We start from the raw sequence: 27270 nt of genomic DNA, 5'->3' as shown, positions 1-27270 counted from the left end.
GGGGCCCTAGGGGCAGTCACCCCCAAACTGGAGCAGTAGCTACAACAGATCCCAGGAACAACATCAGACATCTCAGTCCAGAAATGTGCAGTTCTAGGCACAGCCAAGATACTGCGCAGAACCCTCAAGCTCCCAGGCCTCTGGTAGAGGACCCGAGCTCAGAGGATGAAACAAAGACCACCCGCGGAGGATGAGAAAGGAATTTTTTTGTTTTATATATATATCAGATTTGTGATGTTCAGACTGTAATCAAAACAATCAGATACAGGTTTTATATGTGCAAAACAATCAGATACAGGTTTTATATGTGCAAAACATAGTCAGATTTGAGCCACTTTTGCCCGCAGGTTGAACGTGCCCTAAGTGAATTTTACAGACACTGAGCTAAAACTTGATGTGGTGGTAGCTGACACACATTCACAAAGCATATCTGAGATCTGGCAACATCACGTGAGATCTTTTATAATGCTAATTTTGAGGTTAGACCAAAACAGCTGAAACTTTGTTCTTCCTCGTCATAAAATTATCCTATTCTAAAACTCTGTCTTGAAAGGCAGTGGGCGGTGTGCATTCCTTTATGGAACGGTGGGCCTTTAATTAGGCTTAGTATTTGTAAAATTGAATCAAATGGACAGTCAGTCGACATGATTTCTATGGGGCGCCGTTTGTAAAGAAGCTTGTGCTCAAAATTCATGCCTAAATTTTGTCACATTTAGCTTCAAACACTGTTTAAAAATGTAGTGTTGATTTTCTGATGTCACTTTTTACATTTAGCTAGTTACATGTAATTGTTACAGCTAAATGCTAAATATAAATATAAATGCCGCGCGCCCGGCCGCTCTCGGTCCACGTGATCCTCCGTGCACAGCCGCCGGCGGACGCACCGCCGTCCTCCGCGCGCTCCCGGGTACCCAGCACCTAGCGCTAGCGGCGGCTGCTAGCTCACCATATCCCATAATTCATTGCAGGTCCATTTGAGGCTTTTAAGCAAAGCGGCAATGGTGGTGACGCCTGACTCCCGGCACATTGTTATAAAAACTCCAGCTAGCTTTCCCAATTAGTGGAAGATAAACACAGATATTATGTAATATCTAACTGTAAAATGTTTAGTTTACGAAAGTATTTCAGCTAACTTCAGCCTAGTGTCAAGCTTTTATTTTGGTACTTCCTGTTTCAGGCATTAAAAATTTCCATATTAGCTAAACATTTAGTTCCAACATTTAGATTTAGATATAACATATAACATTTAGATATAACATATAACATTTAGATTTAACATATAATATTTAGATTTAACATTTAGCATTTAGATTTATATTTAGCATTTAGCTGTAACAATTACATGTAACTAGCTAAATATTGTAAAAGGTGACATCAGAAAATCAACACTACATTTTTAAACAGTGTTTGAAGCTAAATGTGACAAAATTTAGGCATGAATTTTAAGCACAAGCTCGTTTACAAACGGCTCCCCATAGATGTCCACCTTTTCTTCTTTGTTTTTTGTTTTCTGACTAAATGCTGCTGCCTGTGCTAAGCTAACTGGGTAGCATACATCCTACAAGTGTTTTTTTGATGTTACAGAAGAGCTGAGTTCTGGACAGATGTTGTGTAACACATCTGTAACAAGAACTGTGTTTGTGTTTGGGCGGGATGGGTCCACAGGTACAGCCGTATAGTTGCTGCTTACGTGGAGTCCTGATTGAAAGAGGCACAGCCAACCCGCCGGGGTCCCGGTTTGTCCACGCTATTGGCGGTACCCGAACCTTCTGCCATGTCCATCCCGATCCCCAGCGACCTCCTCCCCTCCCTCCGACCTGGACTGGAGGCCCGGGATCGGCGGAAGACGGCTCCAATTCGGCAGGAATGTGGACTGTCAGTTAGCGGCTGGCGGTTCTACCCGCTGCCCGTGAGCAACAATCCGGCTCCGGTTCGGTCCTCTCACAGAGTCTGTTACCCAAAGCCCGGAGTAAAACATAAGCAAAACAAAAACAGCTGGCGGAACTACGTCACACATCCGGCTCGACTGATTGGCTGCTAATCAAACCACGTGTCCGCTATTTTCCTCCGGATTGGTCAGTTGTTCCATAGTGTGTTTTATTGGCTAGAAGAGTTTGACGCTGGTTCTGGTGACATATTCATTCATGTTCTCTGCAAGAAATAATTAATGTAAAAACATAGTTCACATTTAATATTTATACACCAGGGTGTGTAATGAATCTGAAAAGATCAGCAAAATCCGACGAGCAGTCACTTCATCCTTATCAGGTACAGAATGTGTGCTGCCTTTTTGACCAGTTAAACCTAGTTCACATAACAAAAAACAAGTTCATCCCATAAACCAGACATACTTAATGGATGTATTACAACATAAGAAATCCTCCTCTTGTTGTTTAGACATCATACCAGCGTGTTTCTTCACAGTTCCAGACTATATGGCCTCAGAGATTTTACAGATTGTTAATGGATCTCTTGCATCAGGAATATTTCCATCAAGCTGTTCCTAAAAAAGAATGATCTGGACTCAACACATGTAAGTAACTACAGACTGATATAAAAAATCATAAAAAAAAAATCATGTCTCAACAGATGAATAACTTCTTGGCACTAAACAATGCCTTTGATGTCTTCCAGTTGGATTTTTGTCTTATTTTCATGAAAGGTTTTATCTATAACTAAAACGACAGGACAGCATATAACCAGATGTGCTATTTTCCTTCCATTTCTAAGGTTCTTTTTTTACTCTGAGCCACATTGACTTCTGTCCCCATAAAACATAGGCAGGTAGGAACTAATTTTTTAAATAAAGTTCTGCAACACCTAATATAGACTTGAGAAATCGCTTATTTAAACTTCCAAAATAATATTGCACAACAAAATACTTGTTACATGAATAGAAAATGAACAAAAATGTACCATGTAAAAATAACTAAAGTTACACAAACACAAGCTTTGTGATAAAAGGACAAAATTATAAAACCAAATTAGTTAGTGCTGTAACCTGAACAAACACCCACATTGAATCTGCAGGAGGTCGCTACCTAGCTAACTAAATCAGGTTCTTTGTTAGCAGAGCTTGACAGCTAAAGAATTAGGAAATATTCAAATAGCTGGGTTAAAAATATGAATGGAAACAATAATCACTTAATAAGAAAGAGTTTAGCTTTATCTGGTATTAAAAGTGATACATTTTATCTGTCACCTGGCACTCCAGAAACCACTTTGGAGGTTGTGAGGTTTTGAAATCGTCTCTGCTGGTGAAATTTTCAGGTCCAGTTGGTGAGTAAAAACCATGTTGAAATTCAAGAGGGGTGTGTGTGAATTCTAAGTCAATGAGATGAAACTTCTGTGGGAGAGGTCTTGACTTTCAATATGCACAAAATGTACAAAAATGTATGAACTAGCCTACAAATAAGGTGGCCACCAGAGTAGGCAAGATATTTTTTCCAGTGGCAGCTGCCACACTGCACCACCACACTGATTTTACCCCACTGAGGTAAAAAACAAAACAAAACAAAACAAAAATGCACACAGCAAATAAGCAGTAGAAGTCTTGCATGTATCCATTTATTTATTCTTATAAAATCATGTGTTTTTGCTGATGGTATTTTCCATTTTTTTAAAGATTAAACACAAAGAAAGAACAAGAAAACTACCACATGATCTGGTTACACAGCAGAACGTGTTTGATCTGGTTGAACCTCCACAACTGACACCTGTGTGGACTCAAATCTGAAAAACAACGGCACAAACATGTCAGAACAATCAATTAGAAAAAGCTGAACTAATGAGATCAGTTTTGTTTTTATCAACCTGAAGTTTTGCTGCAGTAATGGCATAGCTGTTAAACTGATTTAAAGTTACTCTATTTAGATGTGACATCAGTCAGACCACGATGTGGAGAAAAGTGCTAGGCTAATGGCTAGCTGAACAAGGGTCCTTGATTAATTGCATTTTAGGCTTATACAGTAACTCTCTCTCAAAAATGCCAAACGTGTGAAATAATACCAAATTAGATTATTATTAAACCTTTACACATTTTGTGTGATACATTTTCTTAGTTTGTCAATGTTTAGTTATTTTAGGAGCCTGAAAAAACAACGGGCCTTTGTTTGGTTAGCCATTAGTCTAGCCTGAATAAAAAAACAAAACTTTACATTTTTTTTCTGCATACTCTGCTCTAGTACTGATATTATGGCTAAAAAGTTACTAGCAAGTGGTGGGGGTTAAATTTCTTTTTATTTGTACCACAATGCTGAGAGGAACGATTCTGAATCACTTCAAAATGTAAAAAAAAAAGATTAATATTAATGTCTTGCTATGGAGAGAGGAAGTAGAGCTCCTGGACAGTTTGCGGTGTGCACGCAGCACAGACGAGACGGCTGATCGAGACTGTGCCATTAAGCAAAATTGTACTTTTGAATTTTTTGTAGTTTTTAATTTTGACTCAAAGCAATCCCAAAAACAGTGATCAACAATAATCACTTAAAAAAATATTTCACCAGTCTCCTCTTTGCGAGTGCCTTGTTTTCTAAATGAGTATATATTTTTTCTCTTTTAGGTCAGAGAGATTCTGTACTCAGGATTTTGTTTGAAGTGTGATTATGGATGCATAAATAATTGTTTTATAAACCCACTGAAGCCCTCTGAATTTTAATCAAATCGAATTGAGAGGTGTCTTTAAGATTCCCACCCTTCATACTTCAGTAACTATTGATACTATGTTTGACAGAACATCACTTCAAAAATGACTAGACTATCCCTTTAATCTCTGATTCCTGGCTCTAATTCTGACCTTAACTTTAACTAAAACAAGGACACAGAATTACATGAGTACATGATGATAAGCACATGAGTATGAAATGACACCTGCTGAGTAGTATGGGGGATAAAACGGTGAAAGTACAAATTAACCAGCACTCCATTTGAAACAGGACATGCATACCTTTAAGGTCCAGATCACCATGGCTCCATCCAGACCAACACTGCTGAACTTCTCCACTTTAGTTTTTTCCCCTGACACAACACACAGTTGCCTGCAGAACACAGCAACAAGTAATACTGAAAAAACTTATTAAGACCAGGAAAAAGAAAACCAAAAGCCATGTTAATGTTGAAGGTTTAATGTAGCTTTTGCCCAAAATTCCACTATAACTAAAATAATATTATAAGCTCAGAAAAATACATTCAAGTATGAAGAGAACCAACATCAAAAGAAACATTAAAGCTGCAAACAATGGCTCATTTTGGTCACCATGGTAACCACACACCTGTGACTGTCACTCCCTGACTGCCAAGTTTACAAGAGTCAGACAAAAATGCAGACTGAAATGTATGCCTCAAATAAACCGTCTATAAATGAAAACTGTAAGTCAGAGCTTAAAAGCTTTTAAACCATCAGCAGCAGAAAGCTCGGATTCTCAAACCAGAGTAGAAATTAAGCCTCAAACGAATGGTCACTGAAGTCATAACAAAATGACTTCTTCAACTGTAAATGTCAGAATCATCTGGTAGTCACACAAGAAGTTTGACATTCCTACCGTGTTTTATGTAGGTGATATGATAGCAAGACCCTCCACCTCCAGTTTAGAAGAGAATATTTTGAGCTAAAATACACCTGAAATCTTTGGAAACGTGGATGCACTGTGCACTCTGAGTAGACTGAAGAAAAAAACTAAGTCCTGTAGCAGTGGTAGTGTAAAGCACTCTAGATGAAAGAAGACAAAATAAAATGTAAAACTTGCACAATTGTGTTTACAGAAACATAAAAAAAATTGGCCAGCTTTTTTCTACATTACATAAAAAATGTGTAAAAACAGCTGAAACTGTGATTGGGTAAAAAGTGTCAAACATCAAAATACCAGTTCAAACATGTAAAGTCCAACTCTCTGTGACCCGTTTCAACTCTGAATGATGGTTCTTCTGTGAAGTCTGTCCAAAGAGGGCTGGGTTTTTTCACTTGTTTTACCAGAATCCCATTGTTGTTTAAGCAGAAATGTCTGGCAGGTCTTTGTTCATTTTGCCAGCATTATACAAGATATCAATACCAAAAGTCACAGCTCACTATTTCTGATCTAGCTGCATGTTTTGATGCATAATTTGCATGCTCATTTCTAAGTTGTGGGGCATAATAATAATAATAGATACTACCAGTAAATGTTTATTTAAACTGTCAAATTAGAATTTTTGCTTCTACACTTGATGGTTTTGGGCTCCAAATGCCACACAGTGGAGCTGCTGAATTCAGATTCACACAAAGATTTTCCTCTTAATTCTCAAATTCCTGAACTTAGTTTGCTTTTAAGGGTGTTCCTTGAAAAAATGTGTGCTTTCATGAAAATTGTTAGCTGCAAGCTGCACTGTAAGGACAACAAATGGTTTAAGGTGAAAGATTCAGGATCATTTTGGGGGGAATGTTTCCAGTTAAAGCCTCATAAAGCAGAGAGAGACAGTGTGTCTTACGTGATGCTGTTTTGATGAAGAGTGTTCAGCTCGTTGTTGTCGTCCTCAGTGGCCTTTTTGTCCAGGTTGCGAAAGTGTTGCATTGCTGACATGCTGCCCTTGGAGGTCTGCTTGGGGATATCCAGCTTCTTGTCAAACTCCAGAGCACCAGGACCCTTATAAGTGAACTGGTATGGACAACAGTCATGACCCTAACAGAGAAAGAACAGATTCAAATGGGTCACAAAGTCAAGAGCTAATATTGGTTACTGTAGATGCTGGGTTTGAATTAAAGGCTTATCATTCCTTAAATAAATGCATATTTCCTGTCACTTTTAATGCCACAGTTTTAAACTCAAGTCATTTTATTTTAGGAAAGAGGACAAAGTTGTACATGTTTTGGTCAAACCTTGTAAATGATGTTTTATTATAGGGTCTCATAAGATCTGTGAGACCTTGAAGTATTTATTGAGGATGACATACAGCTACTACCACACGGAAATTTAGCTAAATATGTCATGATCAAGGTGGAAGGAGACGAACCCTGAGCACAGACTCATGCTGAACAAACTAATTTATTAAATAAATAATCAAAAAAACAAAAACAAAGGCTGTTGTGGCAGCAGAACTAAACATAAAACCCTAAACATAAGAACATGGGAGGCAGAACAGGAGGTAACACAAACCAGCACGAGACACAGGACAGCACATCAGGGAGACAAGAGTATGACAATGAACCAGCAAGGAAATGTGGAAAGTGACTCGTTTTTTAAAAGCAGAGGGTGAGAAACATAATTACATACACACACAGGCAAAAACTTTAGTGACAAACAATAAATATGTGGAAAAAAACAAGATCAGGTTTAATTGACATAAAACTGGAACAATGTTTTACAGAAGTAATTGTGGTGAATATATTTAATTTTTCTTGGCAAATAAGTGCAAAGATCCTGTTCAATTTTGTTAAAGGAAAAAGAAGGTGTCCGATATTATTCATGCTTTAGCTCAGTGGTCCCCAACCTTTGCAGCTCCATGGACCAGTTCATTATCAGACAGTATTTTCAGACCGGCCTTTAAAGGTGTAAAATAAGATACACCACAAATATAAAGTGCACAAAGAATCCAACTCACCATAACCCTGAATCAGTGGAGCCCTGTGTCTGTTTCTCAGTAACAAGTTGGTCCATCTCGGGCTTCCAGAGACATTTGTTTTTTACTCATTTTGCTGCTTGTAGGTTTGTTTTTAGCTGTAACGGATCACATGTGTCATAACCCGGGATTATTTGTCCAGAGAGTGAGGCCGAAACCAGACACGGAGACGTAGCTAAAGGTAAGTGAGTTTATTTACAAGTGTGAAAATATGTACAGTGAGCCAGGTTCAGGAACGGTCTGCAAAACAAGAGGAGCAGGGTGAGTCTCGAGTACCCGTTCTGATCAGTGGAGTCTGGCGGAGCGAGTGAACAGTGTCTCTGTATCTTACAGGTCCAGGAGGCGTCCAACTGCGTGGAGGAAGGTGAGGAAGAAGTCCCAGATTATCCAGTCCAGGTAAGCGTCCAGCGGTCCAGGTAAGTGTCCAGCGGTCCAGGTATTCCCGAGCCGTAGGTACGTTGATCTGTGGTCAAAACCTGAGCATAGAAAACTTAGTTAGCGAGGTAGGAACAAGAAACGATTAGATCCTGTGGCTGAGAATCTAACCCAAGAGGCTTGATGCTCCAGCGAAGGTCTGGTCTCAGCTGGAGGCTTAAATGCAGACTGGTCTCATCACCGGAATCAGGATCACCTGTGGAGCAAGGGTTAGAGGAGCCGTCCCAAGGCGGAGCCAGCTCCAGATCCTCACCCTTGGCGATCTAGGAAGCCTTTCTGGGTGAGCTCTATGAAAGTCTGTTATCAAAGTAGGGTCGAGGATAAATGACCTCGGAACCCATGTGCGTTCCTCAGGTCCATAACCCTCCCAATCTACGAGGTACTTCCGTCCCCTGCCTCTCTGCCGGACGTCAATGATGCGGTTTACTGTGAAGGCAGGATGATTATCGATTAACCGGGCGGGAGGGGGGAGGACGGTAGGAGGGCTCAAAGGACTGTTGATGACTGGTTTCAGCTGCGAAACGTGAAACGATGGGTGAATGTGCATGGAGGCCGGGAGTGTTAAACGGACTGAGGTGGGATTTATAATCCTTTCAATAGGGAATGGACCAATAAAGTGAGGGGCCAGCTTCTAAGTAGTGCCTCTCAATGGGATGTCCCTGGTAGATAGCCAAACCCTATCGCCCACCTTGTATCTTGGTGTGAAGGAGGGGTGACGATCGGCGTATTTTTTATTCTGTTCCACTGTCCGTTGGAGGGCCCTCCTGGTCTGTCTCCAAATGCTTTTGCATCTCCGTAGATAGGCCTGCACAGAAGGAACGGTTAACTCAGGTTCAAAACTTGGGAACAACGGGGGATTATAACCCAGAGATGCTTCAAAGGGGGACAATCCTGTAGCTGAAGAGATGTGTGTATTGTGAGCATACTCGATCCAAACGAGTTTCTTGCTCCAGGTGGATGGGTTATTGCTGGCTAGACACCGGAGGGCCACCTCCAACTCCTGGTTGCAGCGCTCCGACTGACCGTTGGATTGAGGATGGTACCCTGATGTGAGACTCACCCTGGCTCCTAGTCCCCTACAAAAATTCTGCCAAACCTGAGATGTAAATTGGGGCCCTCTGTCGGAGACAATGTCTATGGGAATCCCGTGTAACCGAAAAACTTGTTGAGTAAGTATTTCGGCGGTTTCCAGAGCAGTAGGAAGTTTGGGGAGAGGAACGAAATTAGCTGACTTAGAAAACCTATCGATAATGGTGAGTATGACGGTGTTACCCTGAGAGGGGGGTAACCCAGTAACAAAATCTAACGCGATATGGGACCAAGGACGGCTAGGGATGACTAAAGGTTGCAGTAAGCCAGCAGGGGGTTGATTACTGCTCTTGAAACGAGCGCACGTGGAACAGGCGGTGACGAACTCTTTGACGTCAGCCACTAAGGTAGGCCACCAGAAATAACGAGTGGTTAATTTAATCATTCGATTGATTCCTGGATGACAGGAAAATTGTTGGGAATGCAACCAATCGAGGACCCTAGGCCTAACTGCCGCTGGAACAAAAGTCTCGCCAGGAGGGCCCCCTCCGGGGTCTGGTTCAGCCTGTTGGGCCTCCTGGATCTCCCTCTCAATGTCCCAGGTCAAAGCACCTATAATCAGAAAAGGTGGTATTATTGGTTCCTCAACATCAGTGGCGTCAGGGCTAGCCCATAATCTGGACAAAGCGTCCAGTTTCACATTCTTTGAACCTGGCCTAAATGTGATAGAGAAGTTGAACCTCCCGAAGAACAGAGACCATCTAGCCTGTCGGGGGTTCAACCTCTTAGCTGTTTGCAAATAGGCCAGGTTCTTGTGATCCGTCCAGATAATAAACGGGATTTCACAACCCTCTAGCCAATGCTTCCACTCTTCTAAGGCGAGTTTGATGGCAAGAAGTTCTCGATTGCCAACATCGTAATTCTTTTCTGCCGGAGTGAGACGACGGGAGAAATAGGCACAAGGATGAACCTTATTGTCCTCTGTGAACCTTTGCGAGAGGATAGCTTCCACCCCTGAGTCGGAAGCGTCCACCTCCACAATATACTGAAGCTTAGGGTTAGGATGGCGTAGAATTGGTGCAGAGACAAAACGATTCTTCAACTCACCAAAGGCAGATTGAGCTTCAGGGGACCAGATAAAGGGTTGTTTGATGGAGGTTAGTTGTGTGAGAGGAGTGGCGATTTTACTATAATCCTGAATGAACCTTCGGTAGAAATTTGCGAATCCAAGGAATCTTTGCAGTTGCCGGCGATCGGTGGGGACGGGCCAGTCGGCAACTGCCTTGATCTTTTCCGGGTCTGTGCGATAGTAGCCCTTTCTGAAGATGAAGCCCAGAAAACTGACAGTGGAGACTCTGAACTCACATTTTTCGGCCTTCACGAATAACTGGTTTTCATAAAGTCGTTGTAGAATGGCTCGCACTTGTGAGCGGTGATGTGTAGGATCCTGGGAATAAATCAAAATATCATCAAGATAAACAAAAACAGAAGTGTTCAAAAAATCCCTTAAAATGTCGTTTATGAGTGATTGAAACACTGCGGGTGCGTTAGTGAGTCCGAATGGCATAACTAGATATTCAAAGTGTCTGAGAGGGGTCTTGAACGCTGTTTTCCATTCGTCCCCCTCTCGGATTCTTACCAGGTGTTAAGCGTTACGGAGGTCCAACTTGGTGAAGATGGTGGCTGAGTGGAGCTGTTGATGAACGGAGTCGATTAATGGCAGCGGATATTTATTTTTCACAGTGATCTGGTTTAGGCCCCGGTAATCAATACATGGTCGTAAACTCTTATCTTTCTTTTCCACAAAGAAGAAACCCGCCCCTAGAGGAGACGTGGGAGGCCGGACGATGTTGGAGGCGAGAGAGTCCTCGATGTAGGTCTTCATAGACTCACGTTCTGGCCCAGAAAGGTTGAACAGTCTGCTGGTAGGTAGGGGTTCCCTAGGACGTAGCTCAATTGCACAGTCATAAGGTCTGTGTGGGGGTAAAGACAAAGCCTTGGATTTGCTGAATACAGCAGCCAGGTCATGGTATTCTGTTGGAACCTTAGCAAGATCGGTCTTCTGTTCCGACTCGCTCTTAATACTGGAGAGGGGCAAAGCAGACTGAAGACAATGTTGTAGGCAGAAAGGACTCCATGAGTCAATTCGCTTTCTAGTCCAATTGATTACTGTGTTGTGTTTTTGCAGCCAGGGAAAACCTAAAATCATCTGTGTGGATGGTGAGGAGAACACCAAGAAATCACCTGTCTCTCTGTGATTTCCGGAGGTGAGAAACTGGAGGTTGGAAACCTTGCAACTGATTCTGGTAATGACCTGTCCAGAGATATCCACAACGGGGAGGGGTGATGACAAAGGTACGGGTGCTAGTTGTAATTGCTTAACGAGATCTTCGGAGATGAGATTCTGTTCGGCGCCAGAATCTATTAGAGCGTGTACCGCTATCTTAATCTGATGATTTATGATCGTGGAATGGATGAAGAATCGTGATCAGAGAGGTTGCGAAAGACTACTCACTAGTACCCCTCAGACACCTAGTGAGTCTGTCCTTTTAAAATAGGACACTTGGCCTGAAAGTGGTTCTTATCTCCGCAGTAAAAACACTCTTTAGATTCCAAACGCCTCAGTCTCTCCTCGGATGTTAGCTTAGCTCTTCCCGCCTGCATAGGTTCATGTTCCATACCATGAACGACTGTTTTTGTTTCGGTGTTGGCAGTGTAGCGCCCTGGGGAGACCGTCCTACTGCCCCTTTCACGTTGCCTTTCACGGAGACGATTATCCAAGCGGATTGTCAGAGCGATTAAATCCTCCAACGATTGTGGTTCCTCCCATCCAGCTAACTGATCCTTGATAGAGTCTTGTAGCGCATGGATAAAGACCCCCTTTAGAGCTGGCTCATTCCACCTAGACGTAGCGGCTAAGGTGCGGAAGTCGATGGCGAACTGAGCCACTGAGCGCTGACCCCGTCTTAACCTCCATAATTTTTGTGTAATCTCTGTTTCATTATACCTCACACCGAATGTTTGCTCGAAATCCTCAATAAATTGATCAAAAGGAGTTACCCGGATAGCCCGAAAGCTGTACTTCGCCTCCACCCATCTTAGCGCCTTATCCCTAAGAAGCCCGATTATATAGGAAATCTTGGCCGAATCGTCAAGAAAGGATTGTGGAGAACGAGAAAAAACCAATGAACATTGAAGTAGGAAACCAGCACAATTACCTATTTCGCTGGAGAAATGTTCAGGAGTAGGCGACAGAACTTTGCAGAATTGTCCGGAGGTCTGCACAGGAAGTGACGACGCTACTGGGACGGAAGCGGAAGAGGAATCAGCGATGTTGGGAATTAGCGATGATAATTTTTGATGAATATCTTGCGTTAGTGTAGTTAATTGATCGAGGCGGCTTTTCTCAGATTGCTGCCTCTCCCACAGGTCGTTAATTTTGGCCTCATGTCGGCCAAGTTCTGAGGCTGTCCTAAGGCGTTCCGGCTGGGTACGGATTTCCGCCATTTTCGCGGTAAATCTTTTACCCACGTAAACAATCTGTAGCTTCAACCTGCGTTTGACAAAAGAAAGCGGAATTCTGTTACTTAAATAGAAATAGTTTCCCTTAACCTGACAGTTCTGGTTTCGACCCACTCTGGACATTTTGGTTTGGCTGGAGCATACTGTCATAACCTGGGATTATTTGTCCAGAGAGTGAGGCCGAAACCAGACACGGAGACGTAGCTAAAGGTAAGTGAGTTTATTTACAAGTGTGACTATATGTACAGTGAGCCAGGTTCAGGAATGGTCTGCAAAACAAGAGGAGCAGGGTGAGTCTCGAGTACCCGTTCTGATCAGTGGAGTCTGGCGGAGCGAGTAAACAATGTCTCTGTATCTTACAGGTCCAGATGGCGTCCAACTGCGTGGAGGAAGGTGAGGAAGAAGTCCCAGGTGATCCAGTTGCAGATGAGTCGGTATCCAGTCCAGGTAAGCGTCCAGCGGTCCAGGTAAGTGTCCAGCGGTCCAGGTAAGTTCCCGAGCAATAGGTACGTCTCTACGTGGCAAAACCTGAACATAGGAAACTTAGTTAACAAGGCAGGAACAAAAACGATTAGATCCTGTGGCTGAGAATCTAACCCAAGAGGCTTGATGCTCCAGCGAAGGTCTGGTCTCAGCTGGAGGCTTAAATGCTGGCAGGTCAGGATCACCTGTGGAGCAAGGGTTAGAGGAGCCGCCCCAAGGTGGAGCTAGCTCCAGATCCTCACAACATGACCTAGATAAGCGTTCTGACACGCATCAAGAGTGAGTCACAGATGGATGTAGTGGAGAGAATCCGGTCAGTTTTCAAAACAAATGTCGTTCAGACTCCAAAAATAAAAAAAACAGAAATACTGTAAGTTAATTATTCTTTCTATGTGGCCCGGTACCAAATGACCCACAGACCGGTACCGGTCTGCGGCCCGGAGGTTGGGGACCTCTGCTTTAGCTGAACGTTTGCACTATATCACTGTGTCTCCTCAGTACTTAAAGAATATCTGTTAACTCACCTGGGTACCTTCTCATGACCATTTCAAACTGCTAGAGAGCTGCTCTAGACTTTTTCTCATCAAACAGCTGTCAAAGATTTTGTTTTGACAAAATTTTTATCTGCTTGTTATTTGGACTTTAAGGAGGTGATAGTTACCGCAGCAACAATCTCAGTGGGGCTGACAAAGAGGGCGCTCAGCAGAGGCAGGCGGTCACTGGTCAGCTGGGTCACCCTGAGCAGACCAGTCAGATACAAGAACACAAACATAAAGGACAGAAAGGTGTGAAAGCTGAATGCTAAATGGCTTTGCTGAAGATTGCTAAAAAAGCTAAAACTCAGTTGTTAAAGCTAATAGAAACAGGACACTAGCTAAAAGCTAAAAAAATAGGTAGCTAAAAGGAACAAAAGGCTAACTAAAAGCCAAAAGTACATTTTCTAAAAGCTAGAAGTAACAAAACAATAACTAAAGAACCAGAACCAGAACCAAACGAGGAGAAGCAGCTTTCAGTTTCTATGCACCACAAATTTGGAACAAACTTCCAGAAAACTGTAAAACAGCTGAAACACTGGGTGCCTTTAAATCTCAACTTAAAACCCACCTGTTTACAGTTGCTTATGGCTAAATTAAGGTTAGAGTGCGGGGTTTTGTCTCTTTCTTACTGTTTATTCAATGTCATGTGCTGTTTTTATTTTATTTTTTAATTATGTAAAGCACCTTGAAATGCCTTGCTGCTGAAATGTGCATACAAATAAAATTTGATTGATTGAATGATTGATTGATAAAGACTAAATGTAGCAAATAGCTAAGAACAGCAAAACTCTAACTTCAAGCAACAAAAGGTTAGCTAAAACTAAATGTAACAAAAGGCTTAAAGTATCCAAATGATAGCTAAAAGCTAAAGTATTGAAAGGTTAGCCAAAAGTTAAAAGTATTAAAAGGTCAGCTACAATCTTAAAGTAGCATAGGAGGACAAAATTAAAGGTAAAAGGCTGAAGCGGATTTCAAAGAGAACAATGTTCTTTAAGGAACTGATATCTCAATGCATTTCCGAGGAAAGGATTTGTAAATAAAATAAATATTTTGAAAACATAAAGTTGCAAATACTAAAATCATAACACTATTCCTGATCAAGCAGACCATTTTAATAAGTTAAATTAGCACAAAGTATGCTGAAGTAGAATGATTTGTATGAAAGAAACATTGAGTGAATGCTGACTCACTCCTTTCCTCTTGCTGCATCAGCCACGGTGATGCTGCTGTTGTGAGCCACCCAGGCCAGCTGGTCTCCACTGGGGGAGAAGGAAACACTGTGCACCCACCCACCACAGTCCTTATGTTCCAACATCACCTCCCCAAAAGGCATCTTAGCTCCCCAGGGTGTAGGTCCAGGCTTCTCCTCGATGTCCTTGATGTAGGTGGACAAGACCCTGAGAAGCACAGACATGTTACAAACTGTCAACAAAAAGAACTGCTTCAGATACTGTACTGGTGTGATCTGATTACAGCAGGTTAGACAACCAAGGTTAAAAAGTCTTTTGCTTTGCAGGATTGAAGGCTTAGGTTTCCTGGATGGAATGCATTTCGCCTGCCACCGTTCATGCCGGAGTTTCAAACCAAGTTTACCTTATGTTGACAAATACAACACTATAACCTTGTTGGTTGAACCTTCAAAACAAAATTAAATTGCTGAATTGTAATAATAATACTGACATGATGCTCTAACAAGGGCTGAATGGTGGTGCACCTAGTTAGAAGGTCCTGGGGTCCAGCTGGGGTCTGTCTGCGTTGAGTATGCATGTTCTCTCCGTTCATGTGTGGACTTTTTCCAGATACTCAGATTTTTCCCCCAAATCCTGAAACGTGCAGGTTAGGTTTATTCTAAGTTGTGAGTGTGAATGGATGTTTGTGGTCTTTACATAGAGTGGGTCCAGGCTGTACTCGGCCTCTCACCCAGTCACAACTGGAGAAAAGAACCAGCTCATTGCAACCCTGAACAGGATCTAGTGGGTCTAGAAAATGGATGGATCAATATTCTACAGGAAGTAGCATTTAGCTATTTGTTAAAGTTTGCTTCCTGTCTTTTTTTCACACTTGGCTAAGGGAGTCTCACATTGACTGATGACTACAACTTAAAAAAAATCAGTCAGAGCTTTGTCTTAATTAGTTAATTAACTAATAATTAGTATGAGTGTTGCTGTCTGTGTGTAGAAATAAAATTTCAGCAATCTAGCTCTGTTTATGACAGTGTTGGTGGTTTTACCTGCAGTAAAGATCTGCAGACCCAGCTGCCAGGAGGATGTTGTTGGGATGCCAGTCTAGGCTCAGAACTGTGGAGCGAATGGGCTTCTTGATATGCTTGCTCAGCCACCTAAAAGGTAAAAATCCTATAACTGAATGCATGGCACCGAATCAATTAATAGACATCTGTGTGAAGGAGAACAAGATGACATTAAGGCAACATTAGTTGATGCTTCTATGGATAAACAGATATTCTGCTTTGTGTTATTTGACTTTTGAAGCTTTTGATTTTTATTCTTTTGTCACCATAGTCAAACTGCAAACTAAAGAAATGGTAGCAAAATACAATTTAGCCTTATGTACTGGGTACTTACAGTGTACACATTTGGCACTTACTTAGTACTGACCTGGTATGTACAGGGTATGTTTGTCTTAAAGTGGCCCATTTAAGTTGGCAACTGCTTTAAAATATATAGCTTATCCCAGCTCCTAATTTCTCCCCATTTTTCAGCCCACTCTAGGCCTGGTACCTAGTAACTACTGGATAGACACCTGATACATACTCTGTAAGTACCAGGTATGTACCCTATAAGTACTCAGTACATACCAGGTACACAGACTGTAAGAACCTGATATGTTTTGAGGTAAGTACCAGGCTGTATGTGTATTTCTACCAAAAAAGTATATTTAAGTCGTACATAAAACAACAACAAAAACCCGAAGCCTTGAAAACATGGTGTCGAGTTGTTAAAGCCAGGTTAAAAAGTGAGGTGAGCAGCAGTTTGGGTAGACTACTATGAAAGTATTGATGGAGAAGGAAGAGCTGAACTTGTCTTTGTGGATCTGATTAGTTGCAAAGAGAGGAACTGTGGAACTTTATGAGGAAGTCAGGAGTGGTGGAGAAGTATTTGAGAGGAGTGCACGACAGTAAAACACTGCAGGGATGTGCAGTAGGAGTGACAGATGGGTGAATTACATCAGAGCTCTGAGACCCTTCTTGTTTGCAGTGGTCAAAGTTGTATCTCTCTGGGCTGCAGACAATGGCAAATGGCATTCATGGGGGTGGTTTAATTAAAATATGAGTGGAATCAAAGGGAGGACTCCGATGAGAAGATTTAATTTAAACCAATAAGTATAAATAAACAAAGCAAAGAAACAAAAAAGGAGTAAACCCAAACCTTACGAGTTGGACCCAAAATGCAGATACACAAGGAGCTCAAAGTAAAACTAATTAATTTTTAAAAAGAGAAAAATGCTGATGTGGCAGCAAAAACAAACAAACAAAAACGTTTGGACAGCAGGATACAAGAGAAGGGCAACACAAGAAATCCGGACAGAGCATGAGTCTGTGCACTGGGTTCATTTCCCTCGCTCCTGACAGAAAGCTCAGGAAAACAATACAATTAAAGACTTGAAGTGAACAATTGAGCAGGTGAATCTCTAAATAACACAACAAGTAAAAAACATGGCTAAATTATAAGCATGATTAGAAATGGAATATACTCCAAACAAACACAAAAAATCTAAGATTGTGACAGAAGGAGTCCCCAAAATGCCTGAAAACATTTGCATGGGCATAATTTTTTGAAAGGCATAAATGCATTGTTTTGCCTGTATAAATGGTGGATATGCTTTCTTTTTTCGATATTATATTGCTTAAAAGTATCATTTTCTCAAAAAAAACTCTGGTTTTCAAAAATTGAAACCCCGCCCCCTACAGGTTTTCCACCTATGAGTGAGTGTAAAAGAAGGTGGAAAAGAGTCTTGAGAGGTAGAGGTATGCTCTAAAGAGAACAGTCAGAATCCATGTGTGTGAATGAGAGGGAGACAGGTGGAACAACAAAGCTGTAAGGAGTAGAGGTACTGAAAGTAGATAAGTTTCTGTACCCGGGGTCAACCATCCAAAACAATGAGCAGAACATGAGAGATGTGAAGCAGAGACAGCAGGCAGGGTGGAGTGGATGGAGAGGAGTGTCAGGGGTGATTTGTGACAGAAGGGTTGTGATGTTTGGTTTGGAAATGGTGGCTCTATCAAAAAGATAGGAGAGAGAACTGGCAGAGATTAAGATGTTCAGATTTTCTTTGGGAGGAACCAAAATGAACAGCATTAGAAATGAGTTGATCAGAGGAACAGCTCAGGTTTGGAGACAAAGTTAAATAGTTCAGGCTAAAATGGTTTGGACTGACAGATACAGAGGAAGGACAGTGGACATATTGAACAAAAGATGTTGAATATGGAGCTACAAGGAAGAAGGAAAAGAAGAAGACCACAGAGAAGGTTCATGGATGTAGTGAAGTAAGATCTGCAGAGGGTTGTGTGACAAAAGGGGATGCTGGGATAGGGGGAGATGGAGAAACATGAGCTGCTGTGAAGACCCTTAAAGATCCAAGTTCTGCTCACCAGTCGTTTTCTTTTTCAAAGTAGCAGACAGAGATGAGTCGAGCTCCACTGCCCAAAGCAAACTTGTTCTCTAGCGGGGACCATTTCACACAGGTGGCTGCGCGGTTGATCCGCAGCAGGACCAGGGTGGGCTTCCACATGCCATCTTTCAGAGTCCACACGTAAGCATTGCGATCAGAGGCACATGTCACAATACGGTTGGACTCCGGGGCCCAGTCGATTCCTGTGAATGAGAAGAACAACAAATAATCAGATCTTTCTATGAGACAGCATTTTAAACAAACATGTCAGGCCCTAGGACCACACAGCATGTTCCTCAAACCATGCTGTTAAGACAGCTTCCCCATGCCCACATCACACATTTATTTAAAACAGAACAGACTTAGTACTGAGTCATTTGTTGACCTTGACTTAGAAAAAAATGAATCCACTTGAGTTGAAAGGAAAACAGTCAATCAAACTTTAAGGTGAAAATGAAACACCATACTGTTTCTGAGAGGAACCCCCCCTCCAAAAAAAAAACCCCAATACAAAACAAAAAGAATTGTAAAGCTGTATATAGCTGTTTACCTGGATTCAGCAGTATGAGCAACTTTTTTTTTGCAGTTGTTTTAAAGCTATTTTGGGCTGTGAAAGCCAACTCCTTGCTATTAGCCAATGCAAAAATGAAATATGTTGCAAAACTATTGCAAAACATTGCCTTCTGTTTTGTCTCAAGTTTTTTTCTCAGGTGAATCAAGTACTGACAACACCTGTCAGTGAACCACTCTACAGCATTCATCCTAGAGACTGGGTGGTGGTAAAGAAGTTTAGTAGGAAGCACTGTCAGTTTTCCTTGCAATTCTTATTGATGTAGGCTGTTGTTACATTCCATGTTTTAGTGTTTTGTTAATAAGAACAATTAAGCCGGCCATTACAAAAATTATTCTCTATCAACAACTTCCCCAAAGCTCTTATCCCCCTTTTTTTCTCTCTGCTCCTGGTGGGAGGCAGATGTGTTTCTTTTCTCTCTGTCTCTCTGTCTCCTGAACTGCCCCCACCCCCTCCGCCTCTCTGCCCTGCTTTCTTTCGGAGCCTCCTTTTTACATATTCTCCAAAAATATTTTAAACCATGGATCTGGTCAGCTGGTCTCTCAACGCAATTGATCACATTTTCTTGACAGGAAGACCCTAAGAGGACATTTTTTGCTGGATACACAATGGATTCCTGGAGGAAATTGAATAATTGTTTGTCTGACAATTTTTTGTCTTTGGAAGATCTTCACATATTTGGGTTTTTGATAACAGGATTTATCGGTTACAGCGGTTCTGGAACTCATAATATAGGTTACATCTTGAGGAAGTTGCTCGCTCGAATCTGGTGGAATGGTCCTGGAATTTGGCTGTTTGGATTTGGATCAGCAGGACTTTTAAGACAGACAAAAACACAATGTCTCCCTGACCCAAAACAGTTCCTGTTTGTTTGTGAATTTGGCTCCCTTTGCTGACCTTGGTCAGCTATCTCAAACTCTCCCCGGATTTTTATGTAAACAAGATGCTCTGCCCCCTCCTGCCTAAGGACATCTGTGGATCTGCTCTGGGCTGGCTGATAAACATTATATCATTATCAAAGACAATGGCCTCTGTGACACACTCATACACCATGCACCACATTGTCTTCCACCGCCTCTACACACACACAAACACATACACACTCTCCGCTGTTTCTGAGTCATCTCTCTCATTAAAATAAAACTATATAACCAAATAAAAGTAAAATATATATAAAAATATAGAATATAAAACCAAGTAAAAATGCTAAATAATAAGTTTAATTTCATGATTTTACTTAGATTATCCTATATTTCATTTAGATTATACATGGTCGATGTTTTTTCTTTTTTGTGTTTCATTATGTATTTGCTGTATTGGATTCTGTTTTTGTTTCTGTTGTAAAGCGCTGAAAAGTGCTATATAAATAAATCTCACTTCACTTCACTTCACTTCACTGAGTCCCTCCGGTCTGATTCTGACCTGAGTGTAGTATGGTTGATTCTTTTTACATCTACTTTAAGTATATGTATAATTGTTTGCATTTACTCTATGAAAAGTTTAGTATGTGTTTCTTCTTGTGATTAATTAATAATCAAAAGGGAAGAATTATTATGGGAAGGTTTTATTTCATTTTATTTATCCATTAATAAAGTTATTTGCTGTGTGTATGAAGCTCTGGCCCATACAAAGGGAAAGAGAGTAGCCATTACACAACCAGCAGTGTGCTTGTCTCCTCCTGTCAATTTGTGACCACACAGTAGACAAGGCAGGATGAGCTGTTAGCCACAAGAGTGTCTTGAATCCGTCTGCTTATAAAGAGGCATGTTAGTGACAGACTTGGCGGTGGAGGAGTTTTCAGGATTGGTCACATCCAAAGGTAATTCCCGTAGTAAGATACTGAGCGAGGTTTGAAAGAGAACCTAATTTTAAAAAAGAATTTAAAATTCCTATGAATTAATTTGCACAAAAGTCATTTGAATCCCTCTTATGTTTTGGGAGCCCTTCAGATCAACAATCATAGTTTAGGCATGTGGGAGATGTTTTTAGTTTTACTGGTCTGTAGTTTTTTTTGTATTTTAGAATGTTTTTAGTTCAGTCTGTTTCTGGTCATTTATTGCTCTCAGCCAGTGTTTTCCTTAGTGATCCTTGTTTTTAAGTACATTTCCCATCTGTCTACGATTTGTAATCATTCTACCTGTCTTGCATTCAGCAATTACCTTTGCAGTACTGATACTCCTTGGTCTTCTAAGTTTATTGTAAGATACTCAAATGTTTCTATGTCTTGGTTTTTGGTTCAGTCTTGGATTGATGTTATCCATCCATCCATTCCATTTATTCATGCATCCATTCATTTTCTTTACACACTTTTCCATGCAGGTTGTAGGCCATATGGTGCCTATCTCCAGCAGTCACTGTGCAAGAGCCGGGGGACACCCAAGGCAGGTCGCAAGTCCATTACAGGGACACAGAGGCAAACAAGATAAACACCCATTCACAATCACCTAGGGACAACTTAGAGTTACCAATGAACCTAAGATCGATATTTTTGCTCTGTGGGAGGAAAACTCACTTGTGCACGGGGAGAACATATAAACACCACACAGAACGGCTGGGAGCGAACCTGCAACCTTCTCACTGTGAGGCAACGGTTCTAATAACTGTGCCGCCTTCAGACCAAACAACCATCACATCAACACCCTGAGGTGGTTTAACTGTTATAGTCTTTCATTCCCAGTGAAGTTCATATCTTTGATTAAGACATTGAGAGGTCCAGTTGGAGTTCTAGTACCTGTGATCCGTCCACTGTGCTCTGTGAGCTCGTGGATCTTCACCCAATCCTTGGCTTTCTTCTCATAGATGTTCACCACATTGTTGTTAGGGCTCACAGCAATCTCTACAAGAAAATATAAGTTAACTTCATACTACAACAACAGTAAAACAACACAAAATGTCAAAATAACTTTTGTTGTGCAAAATTTATCTTGATTTATAGACAAAACTTTTATGGAATTTTTTACATTTAAAATATTTGGTGGCCAATCATTTCTATCTGTATCAACTTTTATCATTTCAGGCTCATTTTCCAAGCACCAAAAGCAGACGTGGAAATTAGCAAATTTACTTGTGTTACTGTAACTGAGTATTAATGTTATGTACTTTGTTTTTTTTAGTCACTTTTAGCATCTATACTTTTACCGTAGTGTTTTATTTCAAGTATTGTACTTTGTTGCATTTGAAATCACATCCATTACTAAGTAAAAATAATATGAATTTAAAAATGTACATTAAAATCAAGTGAAGAAAAAAATGCACACGATAATACCTATAGTGACTGAATCTGTTCCTTACCAGTCAGCTAGTGTATGATCTAGCGAGAAGTAAAGACAAGCATTGATGGAGGAGTTTCCCTGTTAAATAAATCCATAGAGATTTTGTACAAAGTCTGCTAACTCGGCGGGTGTCTTTGTTTGCTGGAGTGAAGTGAAACACAGCAGGCATGCACTTATTGGCACATCACTTATTAACTAGCAGGCAGCAAAACCTCTCTCTGAATTCTGCTGAAGCTACACTAAAAATAAGAAAATAAACTCTTGGATATGTTTAAGATTGTCAGGATTTGGGTTTTTGTATTCAGTTTATTGCTTTTATTGTCTTAATGTTTCAGTTTGAGTTTATTGTTTCAGTTATCTTTGTTAGTCTGGTCTTAGTTTCCTCCTTGTTCCTTGTCTTTTGTTTCCTGTCATTATTCACCTCTCCTCAGTCAGTCACTTGTTTTCCTGCCACTCCCATCTCCACCTGCTCCTCATTATCACTCACCTGTGCTCACTTCACCTAATTACCCTCTGTCTTTAAAACCCGGTCATCTCCTCCACTTACTCACTGATTTGTTTGTCTTTTTCCCCTGATGTCTGCTTCTGCTCGTCTCCTGCCCTTGTCCATTGAGTTTTTGGATTTAGTTTATTTTGTATTTAGTTTTCTTCTTGCTGCCTTGTCAGCGTTTTGTTTTTGGTTTTCTTTATTTTAATAAATTAGTTTCTTTTCATTACGAGTCTGCACTCTGGGTTCGCCTCCTTTTCCCCACACCTTGACAAAGAGACCACTCTGGCTCCAAGAAAGGGAAAAAGAAAGAAAGCTGCTTTATTCTGCTGTTAGCTCTGTTAGCTGTTAGCTCAGACAGACAAAACTTCAGCTTCTCATTTACCTGCACAACCTCACATGGTGGTGAGGTTTTATCACACTTGTATTATTGCTGTGTAACTAAAACAAGACTTTCATAGTTTAATAAGAGGCTTTGTGAAAATTAGTAATGTTTTTTAGCTCTGCAGCAGCTGGTAGACTAACTAGTTATTGATTAAAATGACCTGAAGATGAATAGAGATTTCAGGTCAGAGAATGACATCCAGAATAAGACCTGTAACTTCCTGTTTTCAAGGAGCGGGGTTAAAACAGTGGTGGAATGTTGACATGTTGATGTGTTGAAGACCAGGCTAAGATTGAAGCTGATCAGATGTTTTATGTTGGAGTTATAACAATTTTGACTTAGTGTTTCATGACAAAAAGCCAACATTTGAGGTGGATCCATGTCCACATGCTATGGTGAGGCTGCAAATGATTAAAAACCACAACAACAGAATAAAGAAATTAAAATAACAGTCAAAGTCATGACTTCAGTTCAGAATTACTAATTTCCTGTTTTGAGACAAAAAAAATTTGGTTTTTGGTAACTTTTAGGCCTTAGCTGAATCAAGTTTGAAGCAGACACTTCAAAATCTCTAGGAGTAGTTTGTCAGTAGTTGATCAGTGGCCTAGTGGTAGAGTATCTGCCCTGAAACTGGGAGGTCATGGGCTCAATCCCCAGCTGGTCATACCAAAGAAAAAATGCTTGACACTCAGCATTAAGGGTTGGAAATGGTGGGTTAGATCACTGCTCCCTCAGGAGATGGGTCAAATGCAGAGAACAAATTTCACACACTCAGGTGTGTGACAATCGGTGGTACTTTAAATACAACATTTATAAAACTCCAAAGTGCCTTTGATCCCAAATGGTTGGCTTTAGGCCATACATTACAGTAGACTTTGACAGTTTCATGTTTAGCAAATTTCACAACTGTATGTGAAAGTCAAACTGTGAAAACAGGGGACATTGTTCAGTCATTTTGCCACACCTTTTTTCAAACCCTCACAGGACCAAAGTTTTCACTTATTTTTAGGGTGTTCCCAAAATTTCCAGAGTTTTTGAGTATGTTAAAGCCCCCCAAAAGGTGATTCATTCAGCAAGAGAAACACCAAGTTTTTAACAGTCCTTCACAATGCCTGTGGTGCTTGGGCTTAATAAAGGCCCAGCATTCCTCCATATCACCCACCACTATGTTTAAACTAAGAAGATGATATTATACTGAGAGATGGTGGAGTTATACATGTATACGTTTTGGTCAAACCTTTTTAATGATGTTATTATGTGTGATTTTATGCAACATCTAGAGCAGGGGTGTCAAACCCGGTGGGGGACCAAAATTAAAAATTTGGTCCTAGCCAAGGGCCAATCACGATCAATATTTATTAAAAATTACATAAATTAACCTTGGTTTTAGACGTATTATGTCAAATCATTCATATAGAAATATCAATTACCTTTTCCCAGTTACAGATTATACAGAATTTAGAGCAAACATACTTTAATGAACAAATAGATCAAACTTCAAAAGGTGTAAGAAATTAGCAGTCATTTCTTACACCTCACTCAGCTTTTAAATTAATTTTTTAACATTAAAACAGATTTTTTTTAAAAACCATCAACAAAAACCTGATCATACAGAAATTAAAACTATATATTGTTGGCTTCTAAGTCACTGTCAAGAGAAAACTTCACTAATTAGGCTCAGTTTTTTTTAAACAAAATAAGAATCAGAGACTCGATCTGTCCCAGACTAGAGGGCTGGATGAAATGTTACAGAGGGCCGGATCTGGCCCGCGGGCCTTGAATTTGACACGTGTGATCTAGAGTAATCTGTTAGCAGTAAAACTACTGTTTCTGTTGAGGATGACACTCAGCTAAAAAAAATAAAACATTTTGATAATGTGACAAACAGACAAAAACGCCCTCCCCCAACACACACAGGCAAAAACATCACCTGCCTTTTAGTTTTTGGCAGAAGCTGATAAGCATGGGAAAACTGGTAGCTCTATGTCAGCACAGTAGCTCAAATGATCTGAAGCAGCCTGTGCTTTTCATCCCTAGCATAGCCGTAATCATTGAAATGGAGCAATGTTCAAAAATTAACCAAGCAACAGTACATGTTCAAAATGACAAACAGAAGCAGTGGTCTTGATGTCATTTCTGCTAACACTGTCTTGATGTGTAGAACAAGTGAGAACATACTGCACTTTTGTTACAATACTATTTGTAATAAAAGCTGAGCTGATATGCTTCAGCAGCTGGAATGGAGTTATATTATATGGCTGCATTAAAGCTCATTGAGTCCATTTCCTCTACTGATAATCAGATTCTCTGTGGTTTACCAGACAACATTAATACAATTAGAGAAGGAAGGATGTGTATCTAGGCTGCACTGCAGTTTTTTACGGGTGGCTGTGGATCAGTGGTTAGAGCAGTCATCCTCCAATGAGAGAGTTGGAGGTTTGATTCCTGGCAGCAGTCACGTGTCAAAGTATCCTTGAGTAAGAGACTGAAAGCTCTCATTGCCTCTGATGTGTGCCTCTGGTGCATGAATGAAGTTTATAGCACTGGTTAGCCTTTATAGATTGATCTATTCATACAAGCTTTGTAGAGTGCTGTATGAATGTGTGTGGATGGGTAAAGGGGACAGAATGTGTTGTAAAGCACTTTAAGTAGCCCAGTTAGCTAGAAAAGCACTATATACGTACAATCCATTTACCATTTGATCTTTTTGTAAACCCACCCAGGGAAAGGACATGAAGAGGGGGAGCATTTTATCACACAGATGAGTGTTTGTGTTTCACCTACGGGTCCTGTCTTTGTTCCAGGCATGGCAAGAGAGCGGCTCCAAACCAAAACTGTAGAGCGACATGTCTGAGCAGAGGCAGAAGAGGTTGCAGGAATGTGGTTGCTGAGGAGGCTGGTATGCAGATCTGCCATTGCAGGTTTCAGGATCAAGATCAGACAGGAAAACAGGGATCAGTCTGACAGAAGATCTTCTATCGTTTTAAAACAAAACAGCTTTATCTGTGTAATAGTTTTTCTATATGGAAAGCAATGCATATTGCTCATCGTCTTTAATGTCAGAGTTTTAGACTAAGATCAACTTATGCTAAGAATTAGAGCCATTTTGTTAAACATTGTAAATGACTATGCACCATCACATGCAATATTGTGGGATTTTGTGAGATATGTTTAGCCCTCAGAGTATGTTGTGAATGACTTTCAGGTACTACCACGTCAAATTTTACTTCAAAACCTGTAAAATTTAATTCGATAAAGCCATTTTTATGTTGGTTAAGGCTGATTGGCTGTGGTGACCCTCTGAAAATTGGGCTAACTCTAAACATTAATCAGTTATAGATGTACAATGATTACCTTCTGGGAGTTTTATTAAAATCTGTCAACAGATTCATGGGATATGTTGCAAACAAACAGACAGTTAACTCCAGTAGTTAATGGCAAAGTTTTAAAAACAGATCTTGCCCAATCAGTTAGCACTCAGGGGATGATCCTTAGCTACTAACACACCTCAATATCTGTACAATTAACAGAGTTATAACCATTTTTGCTTTGGCTAAAGTTGCTTAGGCAGCTATCTTGAATAAAGTTGATTCTAAAGGTCGTTTGTTTGTAGATGTACATTATCATCTGCCTTCTCCTTTCAGTGGCAGGTGATAATCATGACACATACTTTATATACATATCTATGCCAAATTCACATTCACATTTCTCTGATTTACAATATTTTAAAAGAATGCCACACCTTTCTGCTATACAGTTAAGTCAGTTATGGTCACAAGATAACCAGCATTTTATCAGATGTTATGCACACAGTGAGAATGTGTTGTAATTGTTTAGTCTTTCCTTTTCTCTGCTCAGTAATAACTGATATTTTGCTTCAACATATGTACAGTATATCTGACAGCCTAAGTGGTTTAAGCCAAAATAATTATCAAAGTGCATTCTGAGCACTGCTTCAAGTGTTTTTGCTGTACCAGCAAACTGTAGCAAACATAAAAGGCAGTAAGTGATAAGAAATATTGTTCAGACATTTTAGAGTTGAACATTTTGCATAAAATGACAAAGAAAAGGCCTAAAACAGTAATCATCTACTGCGTGAATGGATTAGTCCTGATAGAAACAATGAGGGCTGAGATCATTACGTACCTGTACGGCGTGAGGGAGCTCACTTGAACTGATATTGGTGGGACGAGCAAATCTGTATTCGTGGACTCTGGACAGTCGACACGAATGGAGCTGTGCAGTCTGACTGAGTGAAGGAAGTGGCTGTGGTGTTACTGAAGGGAGTGGAGGAAAGGTGGGTGTGTCTGGTAATAGCAACTGAGCAAACA

The 27270-nt window shown here is 40.7% G+C and overlaps 2 protein-coding genes and 2 long non-coding RNA genes across 6 annotated transcripts in view; 1 reads left to right on the top strand and 3 right to left on the bottom strand.

Annotated features, from left to right (window-relative positions):
- wipi1 (WD repeat domain, phosphoinositide interacting 1) overlaps nucleotides 1-3400 on the bottom strand; it is a 62461-nt gene extending 59061 nt beyond the window's left edge. For 2 of the 3 annotated variants that reach the window (XR_005233860.1, XM_037978763.1), the window contains exon 1: nucleotides 1691-3400. Coding sequence is in view for 1 of the 3 variants with exons in the window: in XM_037978763.1 (XP_037834691.1) it covers nucleotides 1691-1782 (92 nt within the window). In the remaining 2 variants the exon portion in view is untranslated. The remainder of the gene's footprint in view (nucleotides 1-1690) is intronic. The other variant, XM_037978764.1, reaches the window with a different exon arrangement.
- A 153-nt stretch (nucleotides 3401-3553) lies between these two features.
- Nucleotides 3554-27232, bottom strand: zgc:86896 (uncharacterized protein LOC415190 homolog). Its single transcript, XM_017435641.3, has 10 exons — nucleotides 27086-27232; nucleotides 25724-25848; nucleotides 21527-21631; nucleotides 18205-18427; nucleotides 15826-15933; nucleotides 14786-14992; nucleotides 13721-13796; nucleotides 6463-6653; nucleotides 4946-5036; nucleotides 3554-3732 (listed from the first exon to the last, which is right to left on the bottom strand). The coding sequence occupies exons 2-10, from the start codon at nucleotides 25785-25787 to the stop codon at nucleotides 3727-3729; spliced, it is 1071 nt and encodes a 356-aa protein (XP_017291130.1). The 5' UTR covers nucleotides 25788-25848; nucleotides 27086-27232; the 3' UTR covers nucleotides 3554-3726.
- On the bottom strand, nucleotides 7280-13074 carry LOC119617535. The gene is made up of 2 exons (XR_005233861.1): nucleotides 12937-13074; nucleotides 7280-7830 (listed from the first exon to the last, which is right to left on the bottom strand). It is a non-coding gene; the product is annotated as an uncharacterized LOC119617535 (long non-coding RNA).
- LOC119617536 lies at nucleotides 7828-13130 on the top strand. The gene is made up of 2 exons (XR_005233862.1): nucleotides 7828-7954; nucleotides 12970-13130. It is a non-coding gene; the product is annotated as an uncharacterized LOC119617536 (long non-coding RNA).
- Nucleotides 27233-27270: the final 38 nt, after the last annotated feature.

Source organism: Kryptolebias marmoratus, linkage group LG12 (genome assembly GCF_001649575.2).
Source record: "Kryptolebias marmoratus isolate JLee-2015 linkage group LG12, ASM164957v2, whole genome shotgun sequence".
NCBI classification, from domain to species: domain Eukaryota; kingdom Metazoa; phylum Chordata; class Actinopteri; order Cyprinodontiformes; family Rivulidae; genus Kryptolebias; species Kryptolebias marmoratus.
The sequence above is the reverse complement of the archived record's forward strand: the minus strand, read 5'-3'. Positions and strand labels throughout refer to the sequence as shown.

What these genes read in the sequence shown, in the direction of transcription:
- zgc:86896 (XM_017435641.3), bottom strand. Translation starts at nt 25,787, where the DNA reads ATGTCGCTCTACAGTTTTGGTTTGGAGCCGCTCTCTTGCCATGCCTGG. An exon ending in TCTGCAGATCTTTACTGCAG is followed by an intron (nt 14,993 to 15,825) that starts GTAAAACCACCA and finishes TGTGCTTCTCAG; the next exon opens with GGTCTTGTCCACCTACATCA. An exon ending in CTTCATCAAAACAGCATCAC is followed by an intron (nt 5,037 to 6,462) that starts GTAAGACACACT and finishes TGTGTTCTGCAG; the next exon opens with GCAACTGTGTGTTGTGTCAG.